Below are 18,631 nucleotides of genomic sequence, written 5' to 3'. Positions count from 1 at the left end.
TGGGTCTGGGGAACATGATAGCTGCCTGAAACTTTGTGGAGGGCAGGACTTCGATTCCCACAATGGACTGGACCATCTACTCCTGAACGATCCCTCAGAGGACCCGATGGCTATCGATTCTTTTGTTCCAGCACATTGTTTTTACTTGCGGTTGCAGGCAACTAGTGCTACTAGTCCAAGGAAGTCCGAGGGTGCTACTGTCTGGGGGGACTGATCTTTAGCCAATGACAAGCCTCGATTGTGCAGTTCCAAGAGTGTTCCCACAGGTGTACTGTCCCTCTTTTAGAATGTGCAAGTCCTATTGTCGCAGACTTGGACTCTTCTTTGTCCTTTTGGCTGTGGGTGCAAGTGGCCATTGGGCCACTAGCCCCAGTGGCTAATCCACCCCTGAAGTAACCACATCTGCGGTGTAGGTCATATTCTACACCAAAACCACTATTCTACCACTTTTAAAAATGGCAGTAGTCTTCCTCAGCTGTATTGACCAGGTACCTCACTCTAGAGGTGTGACTTGCCTTCTAGATGTACACCCCCTGATTATCAACTTTTCTTGCCTCCCCCAGTGCAAAATGTACCTGTGGACAGGTGGAGGGCTACTTCCTCCTTTGGAAGGAAGCTTGGATGCATAAACAGGCGGTGCAGCCTTTGAAGCTCACCGCCTTGATATGCACTTCACTAGCCATCCTTTCAGGGAGGGAGGTGTGATCTCCTGGCAGGGGGTCAGATTCCAGTCGTGGCTGCAGCAAGCGCCGGTTGGCAGCCAACTCACAGGAAAGGCTGGGTCAACCAGGTGGGCAACCTCTAAGGTAGCCACCATGGTGTATGCCACATCGTCCTCGACATGAGTTTCATGTTAGGAGGAGGCATGTTGTTTGATACAAAACATGACATATTTGGCAGTACCATAATGGAGCTGCCAATCTCGGGTTTGCCCAGTTGCCAGCCCATGTTATCCTATGGATTGTCTTTCACTTATAGTTTCCTTTAATAGTAAAGGCCACTATAGGGATACATAAGCTTGCACTTACGTGTCCACACCTTTAAAATAAAGCACCCTGCCTCTTGAGATTTAGGAGTCTTTCGTTAGGGGAGACTGGCATATATATTAAAAATAGTGCATTGACTTTGCGACACATGGTGAGTTCAAGCAGTCTACACTGCTCCTGCAGTCTGCATTTGCAGGCCTGCTGTTAGTAGTTTACTTGGATTACTCAGGATGGCACAAACTGTATTGAAGACCTGGCCCCCCTTTTAAAACCCATGCCCTGGGCACCATTGGTACCATATATTAGGAAATCATAGGCGGGTTAAAGTCCTTTGCCAATTAAGGTTACCAATTGACAGATATCAGTTTTGGGGAAATAGCTCTGGTACTGGAGCCTGGTAAGCAGGCTCCAGGACACTTGCAGAGTCATAAAAAAACATCTAGTAGTTTAACTGGGGCAAAAGGGGGGTGGCATCTAAAAAAAAGCCTGTTTTCTTACAATCTTTATTTCAGCTGCATCTGTTTTGTACCGGATCTAAACTCTAGCATCAGACTACATCCTTTGATGCAGACCTTAACTGATCAAAGCAAACTGCTTCCAAAGTCAAGGAGGCTTGGGAAACAAACTTTCCATTGCAAAAAGAGAAATCAATGTCTTGGTTTGTGCCAGACACTTGGAATCTCACAACCCATTAGTAGGTTGTCCTTGCACCTGAGAGAACATGAGAATAATGCTGATAGCTAAATATTGAGAAAAAAATGGGAGTGGATCGAATTCTTGCATTAACCTCTTAAATTACTCTGAAAAGCATTCCAGTCCACTGTTATTTTCCTCAGTTTGTCGGGTTTGATCAGCTGTGGGCCCCACAGCTCTCTGGTTTATTATATCTTACTTGAGTGGGTTATAATTCTTCTTTTTGTTGTTGCAGGGAAAAGCCTGGATCCATCTCCTGCGATCGTCCATTCTGTCACTAATGTGATATCTGCAGTGGTTTTTGGACACCGCTTCTCCAGAGACGATAAAGAATTCCAACAGCTCATTGAAGCAAATGACGTCATTGTTAGCAAACTATTCAGCTCGTGGGGCAGGGTGAGTCTTAAGATGACTTCATAGTGTAAGTGAGTGGTTAATCAGAGGAAGCAACCTGTGCACAGAAACTTCAATGTGTGACCTGAGACAGTTTACAAGTTAGCTTGTGAAAGAAAAGTTGATGAATGAGAGATGCAAGCTTTCTGTTACAAAATTAGGAAGAAGATAAATGCCCATGTAGAGAGAAACAGATTTATTAAAATGAGAAAGTAGGTAAAGGAATAAGGGAACTTGAAAAGGAAAAGGAGATTAGGAGGAAAGTGCAAAAGAAATAGAAAATTGAGGGGAGCGGGTAAGAAAAAGTATGCTAAACCACGAAAGCACAGGCGTATAATAAAAACTGCAGCAGTAGACGATAGAACATCATTATTATTATTATTATTAAAGTTTGTAGAGCACATAGCTCCCCCAATGGGGTAAACCAGCTCTAATATTAATATTACATGTGTGTTGCTCGGATATGAATTTACCTTGACAAATTGAAAAGACAAGGCGTTTGGAAAAATAGGAACAGGTTAGTTTAATTAAACGCAGCAGCCGGAAGAGCATCAACAGAGTCGTGTCTGACCACAGTCTCAATGTACAGGAGTTTTGGCTGGTAATATACAGTTCCTGAGGTACAATTGAATAGTTACACATTCTTGTAAAGCATGTAGATCCAGGCCTAGTCATGAACCATAAATACAACCATCTGATAATAGGGGCACAGGTGGTTCTCGACCTCATGGATAGCTGGAGTGGGCCAGTGTGTAGCTGTCCAGATAGCCACCATAGGGAGCGTTTGATCACTGCGTGTGGTGTGCATGCTGTGTTCTGGTTGGGTAAGTGTTCCTAAATACATGTGGCATCTGACTTTGTGGTATTTTGGGAATGCACGCTTTTGGCCAAACGTGTTTTACTGGGGTCAATCTCCTTGGACCTGTCTGTGGTGTAACTGCCTATCTTTAGAATCAATCAGGGTGTACCCAGTTTGCGCATGTGTCTTCAGGCTAAGCGTAACCCCATCTGTGACCTATTAATCAGTAGACTTAGGTTTGGGTCGCAGGGCCTGTCTCACCACATATCTCTGACTTGAGGTTGATGAGGAGGTCATCTGGGGTAAATTTGACAGCAATGATATGACTTAGTTATTACATGTACATATAACATGGTGGTCATTGATATCATATTTACTGACATTTTCATTATTATGCGTACATTTGTCATAGCATACATCTACATAGTTTTTACTGGTACTGACATTGATATGTGTGCACTATCAGGCGTACATTGACATCACATTCAGTGAGATTAACATGTGCAAGATCAAAATGAAGGCCAAAGACAATGATAGATAAAGTAAAAGAGAGGAACACAACACCAAAGACAGAGAAAATAGAACGGTAAAGAATAAAAATAGAAGTGAGATGAGAAAGTGGAATAAAATATACATTTTATGAGAAAGAGAGATGAATACAACAGTCACAAGATAAGATTACATTTTCTCAATCTTACACAATTTCACACCAACACCTTTCCGAACTATTGACTGGTTTAGTTTATACTCACAGAGAGGGCAGTTTACGCTAGTCAGAGAGGCTGATGTTCTCAGAGATAGAAAAATCCCACAGTAGCTGACATCATATTAATGTTCTCATGATCAGGGATTACATGTATGGAATTCACATAGCTGCTTTTATCTTTCGCATTTTTCCACCATTAATCTTCTTCAAAGCACTTTAAAATATGTTAGAGGCGGCAACAGAGCTTGTATCATACATTAAGACTAGACACAGGACAGTGAGCGAACACTATAGTATGATGTGTTTCTGAATTTCATAAGTAGGTTTAGGGTAAAGGACAGATCGCCATTGAAATGTTTAGTTCCCCTTCTAACATGTGCTACAGTGTTTCTCCATCACTTCTGAACTCTTACATCGTCACATTTTTATTAACATTTACTTTTTTGGTGCCCTGCACTTTTGCCACATTCTGTATTTCTCATTTAGCATGTCGGCCTCGGGACTGATTCTAAGTCACCAAGTACTTGGATGTTCTGTCACTTGCTTTTGGTACCCTACATGTTTCACTGGAGTTTTGGAAACTGCCTCAGAGACAAGTCCACTTTCAATGCAACAAGGTGTAGGAAAAGCTTTTGGACACAAGTAGAAAAGATTTGTTGTTGTGAGACCCGTCTGTGGGTGGTGGGCACAAAAGGATTTAGAAGAATGGGTGAGCAGGGTTCATTTGAAAAAGAGGTAGAGTAAGGAGGGTTGATGGACAAGGGGACTTTGAAGGTGTGGGATAGAAGCCTCAAAAGTGATGTGAGCTGTGGCTGAGTTCTAACACAGTTAGAATATGGCACCTAGAAATAAACGCTAGTCACTGTAGGGAATCTGAGCTCAACCATAACAGCTTGACACAAACAGCAAGGCTTTCCTTTGAGAATACACAGAAGAATCAGAACTTGTATAGATTGGGTTTAATTAAAGTTCTCTTGCCTAGTTCTTACATACTGTTACTGTAGTTGTACAGTTCATACCATAACAGATTCTTTCTTATGTTTCACGTTTTCTGACAATGCAGTTTCTAATTTTATTTTGTCTTATCAAACACTTGTCCCACACACCTACTCACATAAATAAGAGCGTGAAGCTTCATGATTGTCTACCGATAATCCAGAATACATCTGTATTAGATTCAGATTGTGTCAAACAAAGACATTCAGGGAGTATCTTGCTAAGTTCCTACAATAGTTTCGTTGAATGTATGATCAGAAAGGACACTCTGCTTAATCAATACAATATCTTTCACTCCAGCTGTTTGATGCGTTCCCCTGGCTGATGCGGCATCTTCCAGGACCTCATCAGGATGCCTTCAAGAGCAATGTCTTTGTGGAAGAATTTTTGAAGAAGGAAATTCAGAGTCACAAAGAGAATGGAGTGCCTGAGGAGCCCCAGGACTTGATTGATTTCTACCATGCTAAAATATCAACAGTAAGTGTTTGCTTCTGCCATGTTGGCTGCTCTGGTCAAGCTCCCTGGTGGTGCTTTGTACATTAGAAAAAACCCAAGCGATGATAAGAAAAAATGTCATCCAACAGGAATCTTTATGACTGATTGACTTCTCATGCAAATAGGTATTTATACTAAAATTAACTGAAGAATAAAGTGTATGAGTAAAAAATTAAAAGTTCTGTATTCCCATAGTTTGATTAACTTCAGCTCTTAACTAACAAACCAACTGAGCTTTTAAAGGCCATGCCTTTTTAAGGTCTTAATTCAGCACCTATGGGCGTATTATGCAAAGTGTCCTGGCGTGCAACAGGTATGTGCGCCTCATTGCCTCTGTGCCGTACTACAGATATGCGCAGAGGCAAAGAAGCTGTCAGGAGGAACACTGACAGCGGGCCACCTAAAATGTGGTGCATTTTCAGTACGCACCCTGATGCTAGCCCTCTAGAGGGTAGAAAGGGGTGCAGTCCCCCACTGCACCCACCTGCAAGGGGATCTTTAAAGCAGCTCCATATTTCAGATGATTGTCCTGCTCCCAAGGCAGCTAAACTGTTTGTCTGCCCAGGGGGCTGCACATGAAACATAATACGGTGCACTCTCCTTTTTAACATCAAGCGCACCTTTTGATAGGTGCCCTCCACACTAACAAGGAGAGTAAGCCGTATCCTATATTACCACCCCTGGTCACTTCTGTGAATAACATGTCTTCCTCCTTAACATGGGAGTGGGCCCCAAACCTCAGCAAGCTTAGGACTCACTTCAGTTCTTACAGGATCAGACTGCAAACACAACCCCAGCAAGTCAACCAAACCCTACTGAAAGAGATAGTTTCACAGCTGTCCAAAGGAAGTGAAAGGCAATAAATGAGGCAATTTACAGAACCAAAAAGCTGAATAAATTCATCATCCTTCACTGATTCTATCATCCTTCCTTCCTTTTTTAAAATTCTTATCTGCTACTAATTTGTTCCATTCCACCTTTCAAAGGGAAATACTGCTCTTTCCTATCACTCCTTATTGTAGGGTTATTGAAGCTGTCCATCCATCAGATTTCTTAGGTCTTTCTTCACTTCCATTCTTCTGGATAAAGGAATCAATTAATCTCACCATAACTACTGCAAGCATGATCACTCATCCACATTCATTATACTTCCATGTCAGAGTTTATAATATACCCTTACCCTAATTTATCTAACCGAATGTTATCCGTACCTATGATAAAATGAAATCTGCAATCTGTGTAATTTATTTATGCAATTCAACATACTAATTTCGTCGATTTGATTTTATGACCAAGACTAAACTGCTTTACATTATTAATCAGTTCCCAAAGTTATGATGTATTCACAATAAGCTGTTTCAATATTTCACATTTACTGAATTTGCATATTAATATTCCATTCAGGACTCTCATGATGTCGCCTCTACATTTAATGAGCATAACATGGTCCGCCTTGCAGCTGATTTTTTTGGAGCTGGGACAGAGACCACCACCACTACCCTGCGCTGGGCACTCCTTTACATGGTGAAATACCCAGAAATCCAAGGTGAGGTCTAGGATGGGTAGTGCAGAAAGTATTTTATACCCTATGTGGTATTAATTCAGAAGTCTAAGGAATGGCATGTTCATTAGATTAACAAATGCAATTAAAGAATTATATTTGGGGTGCATGATATCATACTAAGAAATTAATGTTTATTTACAGTTCAAAACAAGCACCATGTGCAGAATGTCCTTCAGGCATGTATATGCGAACAGTCAATGACAGTAATTCACCAAAATGCAATGGGTTGCAGAAGTGAAGTCACACAGGGACATATTTAAAAAACACTATCGCCATCACAACGTCACTTTCACTGATAATTAACGTGGCTTAATGCTACCTTGTAAATAAGGCACCCTTTCACACTGTGTTTAGTATGAAAGGGGAGGGCAATGGGCGTTCCACCGCAACACCCATTGATTTTGACACTACCCCCTATTTAGAATGGTGATGTAAATAGGAGGCAGCGCCAAAATTAAGACCATGGAAAACCTGGTCTTCAACAGGCAAAACGAGGAGAAATGCTTGTTTTTGCTGTTTCCATGTGTGCTGCCTTATGCAGCACATATAGAAACAGCAAATTGCCTATGAAATGCAAGGCTATCATTTAAAAAGAAACCCGTTTTGCAGCATCAAGCAGCATACATAGAAGTTAAAAATAGCATTTAAAGATTGTTTATTTGCAGGAAGGGGGATCTTCCTGCACATAAACAATCTTCCCCTCAACACAGGCACCCTTGCACTATGGTTAATTTAGCTCCAGCGCCGGGGGAAATGCAGGGCTGCACCATATTGTAGTAAATATGGTGCTGCCCCGCAATTCTAAAGTGATGAAGCATGTCATTAGCCTTCTTGGATTAATGACACGCTTCATCACGTTATTTGTAAATATGATCCATAACCTTAATACAGCCTCTATTCTTATCACAATTTGTGATTTCACATTACCTTTGACCACGTTAACACTCCAGAAAGAGATGTGAATTGATCTTTGACACTGGTGAAATCATAAAACTTTCATGGTAGCAGTAAACAAAGTAAAAAAAAAAGTGCACAATTAATAATTCACAAAAAGTTAATATTAATAAAAGTTGTTAAAAAGTTGAAAAGTTATATTTGATTTCATGACAACATATAACTAGGGTGTAGCCTCCATATGTCAGGTCCTTTCCCATAAGCCTGACAAACCAACAGTTGATGCTTCATAAATAACTACAGAGACTTTTCTCTTTTGTCTCACTGGTTCATACACTATCAAATGTCTCTACGAACTGTTGCGTGGACTAATTTAAGGGCACTGTTGTTGTATGTATTGAAAAAAAACATTAATCTTAGTGTGATTTAGTATTGAAAAAAATATTCTTAAATAAATCGCTTTATGTTTTGCTTACACCTGACTTTAAATACAGTTCATACTAATCTTTCAAACAACTGATGTAATGGGTGAAAATTATTCCTTCAGGATTTTCTCTTAATATTCTAACTATACATCAGATGCCGTGCACCCATAGGTCAGCTGCATATTATGACTTTTAAAACATACAAACCTCAGGCCCGAGTCACAAACTGCACTTTGTGGGTTTTTTTTGTAGTCTAGAGTAGTACTACTACTAAACTTACTACAATGTGCTATTCACAAACCTTTGTAGTAACCAACCCTTTTCACTTGTACTTTTGTAGTAAATTACAATATTACAGTAAGGCCAGCACTACAAAAGACCAGCCACTTGTATAGCAACACCCTCCCAAAATAATGGCTGTAGGGAGTAAAAATAAAACCCAATCGGGAAAAATGTCAAATTAAATCAGATTATTTAAAATAGCTGGAAATATAAATTAATTCTAAACATAATTTGTAAAAGTAGGACATATTTATTATTGTTGAAAAATATGCAAAAGTAAGAATATCTATTAATTAAGTAAAACATAATTCAACATAATGTAGCATAAATCTTTATTAAAACGAATTACATTAATTATAATTAATTCTCTACATCACTTATAACAATTAATAATTGTTTGATTTTTCTCTACACTTTACCATGCTGAGACATCCGCCCTGAATGTGGCGGTGATATTTGTTTAATGTGCATTAATAATTATTAAAAGTGATGTACAGACTGAATCAAAGTTATTTTAATGATTTTTTATAAAAATGTTTAATTACATTATTTAGCAAATATACACTATTCAATGTATCTGTTAAACTATTTTAACTATTTACAATAGTTCTATTTCCTGTAACACTATTTCCTATAGGGGTTACTTTAAAAGCACAGTTTCTGAATACCAAAAAAAGTAGTAAACTTATTCAAAAGCATAAGCTTACTCAAAAGTGTAAGTTACCTTTGTGCCTCAGGTCCAATATGTTTAATATCACCACCCTAAACTAAGAATATTATGCAGTTTATCAGTGCTTTCTTTATCTATGCTCTGTCTAGTCTGAATAGCAGCAGTGCCAATATCTCCCCGATTTTAACACTTCATTGGTATATCTATGTGGCAAAGGGTAAATATCACTCCCACAAGCCCCCAATGCACGGTATTTAGGTGTAATTCAATAAGTAGATGATGAAGATACTTCACAGGAACATGGTTGAGTTTATGAAGAAAGAAAAACAGAGATTTCTATCTTCTGTTTGTGGAAACAATGGTCCTACCACTAATGCAAGACAGAAACCTGAAAAATGCATTGACACTTCTGCCTCAAAATACACCACTGCCTGGTTGGTGTGCATAGGAAAAACACATTTACTCATTCCAGGTTTGTAGGAGATTGCTTGTCTCTTATTCCAGTGGCCCTGGTGGCAGATGGAAGATCAAGTGTGATGTTCACCCACGTGGCTGAATAGTGAGACTGCTTGACCACTGTAAAAGGAGTCCGCTGCCAACAGTGACCCTTATTTTAAGGACATGGTCACAGTTTTACATCTTGATTGTTCTTGATTAATTCAGAAAAACCTGATAATGGATGTGCCACATATTTTAAACACAAAGATAAAACATCCCCACTTTCCAATGTTGGTCCCATTGTAAGTTTATAAATGTTTTCTTCTCATTTAACCGAGAAACAGAGTATGTCTTTGGCCAAATATGAGGTCCATTCAATTAAATGCCAAAATGTATAGGTATCTTGATTTCCAAGAGCGCACTGTAAATACACCTTGGCTATTATAGGCTTCTCTATAGCTATTATTTGTGCGAAGATATTGCTGGGTCTTCTTCTCATGAATGTTTCTTATAAACATAAATTGGCTCTTTTCATAAATTTCCAATGGTATTGAAAACCTCAATCTATTTACAAGATTATGCACTGAGCGCACATATTTTGTGGCATTAGCTGCTAATAAAGTAAATACTTCAGTCACAGATAGCTTTCTCTCATGTCATACCTCTGTGACCACCTATTTCAAGAGCTGACAATAACTCTCTGGTAAAACCATACCAATTCTTGACCATTTTCTTCTTATCTCAAAATCTTTTTATTTAATGTTTAATAAAGTAAAAGAAAAAAAACACCAGTAGGTTATAAAGATAGAAGAGTAAAGAGAGTACTAAATCATATATTATTAGCACATTATTCACATAAATGTATTGTATAAAACTGTGCAAGATTATTGGTACCACTTTGGAAGAAGGGACGAGAAATACTAGGGCAAAAGATGGTTGACGGTTAACTGCTGATAAATGGAACTCCACCAACTATTTTTTTTTAAAGATGGTTGTGCACCCACGGGGGTTGGGTGAAGGGCTTAATCTAATAAATAAAAAAATTAAACAAAAGTACTATGCTCCTCTCATCGCAGTATTATAAGTGAATGAAATAATTATATTTCTAAGAACTCCTGCCCTAGTGAGCTTCAACTATACATCAGAGATTGCCTGTGATAGCCCACTGGGACATGAGAGCAGATCATGAGTTAACAGGAATATAATTAATTTTATTAATTTAATATATCTTTTTTATTTTTTTATTTAGTTTGACAAGCAGTATACTCTTTGTGAATATTTGTTCATTATGATATATGCCTGTTAAATACTGTGGAGCATGTTGAGTGAATTTGTATACAAGCTAAGCCTTGGGCTTGATGAATTAATACAGGTGAATACTGATGGTTTATTGCGTTATTAGTGAGTTTGAAAGGATATGAATGTATAGTTTTCGCCTATTTCCCCAAATATTTTGTGTAAATTGATTATGAATTATTTTTGTGCAGACATGTATTCTTAGTATCATGTAAATATGTTTAGTTTTCAGTGTTTGTATTACGGTCTGTTTTCACTTTTTTTACAATGTATATAAAGCACCATCAAAGATGGTGATGCACATCGTGACCAAGGCTTGCGTAAAGCCATGCGCATTGATGTGCTTAATCCTCGTGGTACTGTAATAAACAAAATTGTGAAATCGCTCCCAGATTGCCGGTCTCTTCCTTAATTCAAATGATACAGTATATTTTCGGCACTTGAATGGAGGTTTTTATTTTATGTCATTAAGCGCGGGTGTTTTCAATTGAACTGAGCAGAGTTGACTTTCAATGAGTTGGTTTGAGCTCAGTTTGTCTGAATTAGGATGGGTTGAGGGACTGGATGGGCTTATATTGTCAACTATCTTGCAAAAACTATCTTACTTGCAGACATTAGTGGGTTAGAATGCCACCAGTTCCCTGATTTGTGTAATTATCTCTATCCAGAGAATGTTCAGAAGGAGCTGGATGATGTCCTAGGAGAGTCGCAGATCATTCACTATGAGGACCGGAAGAGGCTTCCCTACACCAATGCCGTGATCCATGAGATTCAGCGCATGAGCAGCATCGCACCTATTGGTCTTTTTAGGAAGACTGTGAAGGAGATCTCATTGCAGGGATTCAACATTGAGAAGGTACTTATGCACCAGCATTGAGTCACCTATTGACCAGCACTGAGAAACAAAATACGAAGCAGACAGAGCGGGGTTATCATCTGGCAAGGTGCAAATGCACTAACATTGTGGCTGACATTTGGGGCATCTATTGACGAGCAAGGTGAATACACTAGTATTGTGAGGCAGGATAAGAAGAACAAAGTGCAGGGTTTATCCCATGAAAAGGAACGAATCATCAGCATTACGAGGTGGTGCAGTGGCAGAGATTACACGTTTTGCCATCAGTTAATTTCAAGACACTACTCACACCTGAAGTAAATTATGAAATGGACATTTAAAATATTTTGTCAGAAGTTACTCATCAGAATTAAGGCCAGAGAGACAGGCAACTATAGACCTGTGGGTTGGAGAAATAAGCAATGTCGTGCTCAAAAATTAAACTTTAGTGGTGAAACAATTTTACATTGTTATGCGGCATCTCAACAGGTGAGGTCATCTTAGTTTCCATGGACTGCTACATGAACATCTATACTAGCTGTGATTTATCTCCAAAGTAGTTGCTTTATAAACTTAATTTCTTTCTTGTACTCTATGGGTATGCTTCTTCATGAATGTTATTTCACATCATTCCTGTTACACCACCTCTTTTCAGTTAGCATTACTGGTGGGAACTTGAAGACCACTTATGTTACTAAGGAATACCATCAAATCAAATGCATTTTCTAGTGTTGTGTTCAACTTTCCCACATTTATATGAACTGAACACCACATAACCCAAAGAATCCTACCGGATAGTATCTGGCCATAACTTTTCTACATCAACTGCCAACTCCACACTCTTACTTGTTCCACGAAAGGGATCTTGATAAGTGTATTCTCTTAAACAGTATTGTGCAATAAGCCAGCAAGAGCTGCCAAAGAGTTAAGCCCAGCAAACAGATGACCTTTAAAAAGGAGATCTTAGTAGACATATTGGTCTATCTCCTAAGGGGCTCTCCCTGGTTTCTCAAAGATATTGAATTCCCTTCGGACAACTATCCATTTTGATGTGCCTTCCTAATGTTTATGTTCAACATGTATTACCTCTGAGAATTCTTCTTTGCCATTCCTCAGAGATTTTATGACTCGATGGTCATCTTCCTTCCAAACTCTCAATGATCATTATTAAACTCACTTAGATGACTGCATGAGTTTTGGAGTCTGGAAAGATTAAGACACCCGTCCAACTCCCACCTTCTCAGAACCGAGCTTAGAGCACTGACATCCACCTTGGGGAGAGTTGTGCCATATGAAATAATGTATATAATAGGAACCTCTTTTGCCTGTCATTCTAATCCAATAACCGATTTTTTCCTCCCAGGGTTCTCTCATCATACCTAATCTTTCCTCAGCTCTGTGTGATCCTGAGCACTGGGAGACACCTCAGCAGTTCAATCCAGGACATTTCCTTGACAAAGAACAGAGGTTCATGAACAAGGAGGCCTTCTTAGCCTTTTCTGCAGGTACGCCAAGTCGGGTTCAAGAGATTTAATGCCTGAATCAGAGTTTTACAACAAACAAATGATGGACGGAATGCTGACAATGCAGACATTCTCCCCCAGTCAAGAGATCTGGGTTAAATCCATCGTTCTTTTGCCCACTACACCACCCCAGTTCAGACATGGCCATATGCAAATCAGTCTTGACCCTGTGCCTCATGGGAACAGTCCAGCCCGAACTGCCAAGTCATGTCTTCCCTGGACCGGAATCAAGCATCCTAGGACCGGTTTCTGGCTATCAGCCGTCATCAGCCAGGATAGCTTGACTCCAGTGGCGTAGTGAGCACGGGTCCCACGTCTGGGAATACCCATCCCACTTAGGGCGAAAAGCGTTACAACAAACAAATGATGGACGGAATGCTGACAATGCAGACATTCTCCCCCAGTCAAGAGATCTGGGTTAAATCCATCGTTCTTTTGCCCACTACACCACCCCAGTTCAGACATGGCCATATGCAAATCAGTCTTGACCCTGTGCCTCATGGGAACAGTCCAGCCCGAACTGCCAAGTCATGTCTTCCCTGGACCGGAATCAAGCATCCTAGGACCGGTTTCTGGCTATCAGCCGTCATCAGCCAGGATAGCTTGACTCCAGTGGCGTAGTGAGCACGGGTCCCACGTCTGGGAATACCCATCCCACTTAGGGCGAAAAGCGTTACAACAAACAAATGATGGACGGAATGCTGACAATGCAGACATTCTCCCCCAGTCAAGAGATCTGGGTTAAATCCATCGTTACCTGGCTTGGCAGTTCGGGCTGGACTGTTCCCATGGGGCACAGGGTCAAGACTGATTTGCATATGGCTGGGTTCAAACTGGAATGGCATTGTGAGCAAAAAAACGATGGATTTAGGCCCAGATCTCTGTACTGGGGTGAATGTATGACATTGTTCTGCATTCTGTCCATCAATTGTTATTTTTGCATTTGTCCCCCCGAGTGGGAAGGGTATGCTCAGACGTGAGTCCCTTGCTCTCCATGCCACTGGAATCAAGCTATCCTGGCTGACGAGGGCTGAAAGCCCGAAACCGGTCCTAGGATGCTTGTTTCCAGTCCAGGGAGGACCTGGCTTGGCAGTTCGGGCTGGACTGTTCCCATGGGGCACAGGGTCAAGACTGATTTGCATATGGCTGGGTTCAAACTGGAATGGCATGGTGAGCAAAAAAACGATGGATTTAGGCCCAGATCTCTGTACTGGGGTGAATGTATGACATTGTTCTGCATTCTGTCCATCAATTGTTATTTTTGCATTTGTCCCCCCGAGTGGGAAGGGTATGCTCAGACGTGAGTCCCTTGCTCTCCATGCCACTGGAATCAAGCTATCCTGGCTGACGAGGGCTGAAAGCCCGAAACCGGTCCTAGGATGCTTGTTTCCAGTCCAGGGAGGACCTGGCTTGGCAGTTCGGGCTGGACTGTTCCCATGGGGCACAGGGTCAAGACTGATTTGCATATGGCTGGGTTCAAACTGGAATGGCATGGTGAGCAAAAAAACGATGGATTTAGGCCCAGATCTCTGTACTGGGGTGAATGTATGACATTGTTCTGCATTCTGTCCATCAATTGTTATTTTTGCATTTGTCCCCCCGAGTGGGAAGGGTATGCTCAGACGTGAGTCCCTTGCTCTCCATGCCACTGGAATCAAGCTATCCTGGCTGACGAGGGCTGAAAGCCCGAAACCGGTCCTAGGATGCTTGTTTCCAGTCCAGGGAGGACCTGGCTTGGCAGTTCGGGCTGGACTGTTCCCATGGGGCACAGGGTCAAGACTGATTTGCATATGGCTGGGTTCAAACTGGAATGGCATGGTGAGCAAAAAAACGATGGATTTAGGCCCAGATCTCTGTACTGGGGTGAATGTATGACATTGTTCTGCATTCTGTCCATCAATTGTTATTTTTGCATTTGTCCCCCCGAGTGGGAAGGGTATGCTCAGACGTGAGTCCCTTGCTCTCCATGCCACTGGAATCAAGCTATCCTGGCTGACGAGGGCTGAAAGCCCGAAACCGGTCCTAGGATGCTTGTTTCCAGTCCAGGGAGGACCTGGCTTGGCAGTTCGGGCTGGACTGTTCCCATGGGGCACAGGGTCAAGACTGATTTGCATATGGCTGGGTTCAAACTGGAATGGCATGGTGAGCAAAAAAACGATGGATTTAGGCCCAGATCTCTGTACTGGGGTGAATGTATGACATTGTTCTGCATTCTGTCCATCAATTGTTATTTTTGCATTTGTCCCCCTGAGTGGGAAGGGTATGCTCAGACGTGAGTCCCTTGCTCTCCATGCCACTGGAATCAAGCTATCCTGGCTGACGAGGGCTGAAAGCCCGAAACCGGTCCTAGGATGCTTGTTTCCAGTCCAGGGAGGACCTGGCTTGGCAGTTCGGGCTGGACTGTTCCCATGGGGCACAGGGTCAAGACGGATTTGCATATGGCTGGGTTCAAACTGGAATGGCATGGTGAGCAAAAAAACGATGGATTTAGGCCCAGATCTCTGTACTGGGGTGAATGTATGACATTGTTCTGCATTCTGTCCATCAATTGTTATTTTTGCATTTGTCCCCCCGAGTGGGAAGGGTATGCTCAGACGTGAGTCCCTTGCTCTCCATGCCACTGGAATCAAGCTATCCTGGCTGACGAGGGCTGAAAGCCCGAAACCGGTCCTAGGATGCTTGTTTCCAGTCCAGGGAGGACCTGGCTTGGCAGTTCGGGCTGGACTGTTCCCATGGGGCACAGGGTCAAGACTGATTTGCATATGGCTGGGTTCAAACTGGAATGGCATGGTGAGCAAAAAAACGATGGATTTAGGCCCAGATCTCTGTACTGGGGTGAATGTATGACATTGTTCTGCATTCTGTCCATCAATTGTTATTTTTGCATTTGTCCCCCCGAGTGGGAAGGGTATGCTCAGACGTGAGTCCCTTGCTCTCCATGCCACTGGAATCAAGCTATCCTGGCTGACGAGGGCTGAAAGCCCGAAACCGGTCCTAGGATGCTTGTTTCCAGTCCAGGGAGGACCTGGCTTGGCAGTTCGGGCTGGACTGTTCCCATGGGGCACAGGGTCAAGACTGATTTGCATATGGCTGGGTTCAAACTGGAATGGCATGGTGAGCAAAAAAACGATGGATTTAGGCCCAGATCTCTGTACTGGGGTGAATGTATGACATTGTTCTGCATTCTGTCCATCAATTGTTATTTTTTAATCAGAGTTTGGCAGACACAGTAGTGTTCATCAGAATATTGGAGGACATTACCTCTTTCATCTTAATGGTCCTTCATCCGCCAAATTTAGACATGGCTACATCGGTCATCTCTGTACCTTGAAGGCAACCGCTTTCATAGTGGTTCCTTTCAATGCATCAAAACTTTGGTGGATGGCTGCTGTCCGTTTGAACAGCTGTCCACAATCTTAACAATTATTTTTAGTTTTTCAGGAAAAAACAACCAGGCAGGACTTTTTTTCAAAAAAACTAAAATATAATCTACTCCACACCATGGGAGTTTTCTCCTTGGGCGTTCAAGTCATTCTTGTTTCTTTTCCCTTTCTCGTGATGGACAGGAAAAAAAGGAATGACACCATCCTCTTGACATAGTGCAAATGGTGTAATGTTCTTCCTCTGGTGATCCCTATCCCGTTGGGCTGTTAGAAGACGTTTTCCATCGATGGAGGAAATGGGGCTCCGTAGATGGAATCTTTAAGGACCACCAGCATCTAAATGAGCTGTGCAAACTGAGGGTTTTGTAAGCAGGGTATGTTGTCAAACTCAAAATCAGCTCTCTAATATATTATGATCAATAAATCTCATTCCCCTCCTTCTTTCAGCCACCTGAGGTCTCTCCACCTTTTGTTTAAGTTGATATGGTACTGGCAATTTTGATGTTAAACAAATGCTTCTCCATGACAAGTGTGAGGTTTTAGTTTTTATTCTAAAGTAAATAAGGTCATCATAATAATAATACATGTGTTATCATTAGAAAAACCTCCACATCTTGTCCTAGCAAAGTACATAAAAATGTGCTGGATGAGTAAATCATAACTGAAAGTGACTATTCCACTTGTCTCTTGGGGTCTTGTTCTGAGGGGCTATGCATGGTTTAGGTCTGACTTATGCAGAAGCAGATTTGAGTCCTGGTCCACGGAATGAAGTATATGCATTCCTTTTTAAAGGGTCTATTAAATGTATTGCTCTTCAGTAGTTAAGGTTGACATCACACGTCTAAAGAAATGTCATTCTTCCAACGTTGTCCCTTTTGTTTATGCATATGCCTGCAGAGTCCTTTTCTTCCCAGCTAGACTGCTGCAATATAAGTTCTACAAACATACAGCTATCTCCTCGGCCTGTTTCACCTGTGAGGGAGCGATTCCACTAAAAATGTTCTTCACCCTTAGACTGCCCTGAGGCAGGTACATTCATTCCCCACCTTCAGAAGCAGTGGTGGAGAAATATGTGCCCTATGAGTTGAAGAGTTTGTCCAGTATCCCACCCATTCTCTGATTTACATTGGAGTTGGGCCAGGGAATTCCAGTTTATACATAGGGGTAGCTAATAACTATATCCTCCATTTTGTCCAAGTACAGGTTAGGGGTGGGGATTGGTACAACATCCCTCTCCTTTCTTAAGGAGTGGGAATACTGCTGAGGGAATGCAGATACCACAAGTGCAGTTTTCCACTGTGCAATATTATTCTTGTATTCTGAGTTCTAGAGGCTGGAATGAGGGATAACTGGTAATCCAAATGTTCCAAACTGAGAATTTGGAATATTACTATTTTTCACACCACAAACTTCACCTGCTTTTACAAAGGGTGAGTTGTGCAAACAAAATTGCCTGGTATGCAGTAATTGTTGTATGAAGTACTCTTCCTGTCCTACCAGCCTTCCTTCTCAACTCTGAAGTTTTGTTTGCAACAATGCTCAAGGGCAATCTGATTATTTATGGTCACTACTTTGCTTTCAATCTGTGTACTATTTTACCCCAATATTCACGCAAGATTCAGGCTGTATGAGTCATTTCTGAAGATCTGAACATATAACTTGAAGATGTTTGCATAGTTTTAAAAAGTTAGATGGTTAAAATATATTGCTGAAAGAAGTTTATTTGCTGGAGAAACGCACAGCAATGCCTATTCATAAAAGGACAATTTCCCCATTATATGTGCTTGAGAAAAGTCCTGAGAGGGCCAAGCAAGGAAACCATTGCAAAAATGAGCAATTTTATCAAAAGTTCACACAACATAGAATGGCAAGCAGAGTTGCTGTGCTGCATTGCAAGAAGGGGAGAGCGCTCATCAGTGCCATCATATCTTTTAAGATATGGAAAACGTCACCTCTCTCTCTACACTGGAGCTCTTGCGGCTGCCTGCAGCCAAAGCAAAGGGTGCTTGTGTTAAAGAGCAAGACTGTTTTTGTGCAGGAAGGAATACCTCTTTTCTCCTTGTTATGCCTCTCTTGGTTAGGCACACCCTTTTAATGTGAACCCAGGATTACATGTAGTTGTAAATTTGGGTTTGCATCAAAATACATGGGCGGATGCATGGGAAAGCCCATGCTCCACACATGTAATACCTATTCAATGCAAAGTAACACAAGGCACCACACAGCACTGCCTTGCTGTCACTTTTTATTTAC

The 18,631-nt window shown here is 41.3% G+C and overlaps 1 protein-coding gene and 1 long non-coding RNA gene across 3 annotated transcripts in view; one reads left to right on the top strand and one right to left on the bottom strand.

The window, feature by feature from the left end:
• Positions 1–18,631, bottom strand: part of LOC146786134 (uncharacterized) — a 92,054-nt gene that overhangs the window by 53,369 nt on the left and 20,054 nt on the right. The gene's annotated exons all lie outside the window — the stretch shown is intronic.
• Positions 1–18,631, top strand: part of LOC146786135 (cytochrome P450 2J4-like) — a 36,453-nt gene that overhangs the window by 16,313 nt on the left and 1,509 nt on the right. Inside the window, exons 4-9 of one of the 2 annotated variants that reach the window (XR_014970857.1) lie at positions 1,915–2,075; positions 4,874–5,050; positions 6,473–6,614; positions 11,306–11,493; positions 12,836–12,977; positions 16,562–16,752. Coding sequence is in view for 1 of the 2 variants with exons in the window: in XM_085635638.1 (XP_085491764.1) it covers positions 1,915–2,075; positions 4,874–5,050; positions 6,473–6,614; positions 11,306–11,493; positions 12,836–12,977 (810 nt within the window). In the remaining variant the exon portion in view is untranslated. The remainder of the gene's footprint in view (positions 1–1,914; positions 2,076–4,873; positions 5,051–6,472; positions 6,615–11,305; positions 11,494–12,835; positions 12,978–16,561; positions 16,753–18,631) is intronic. The other variant, XM_085635638.1, reaches the window with a different exon arrangement.

This window comes from Triturus cristatus, chromosome 11, assembly GCF_964204655.1.
Source record: "Triturus cristatus chromosome 11, aTriCri1.1, whole genome shotgun sequence".
Lineage (NCBI taxonomy): Eukaryota > Metazoa > Chordata > Amphibia > Caudata > Salamandridae > Triturus > Triturus cristatus.
This window is presented reverse-complemented; position numbering and strand designations above follow the sequence as displayed.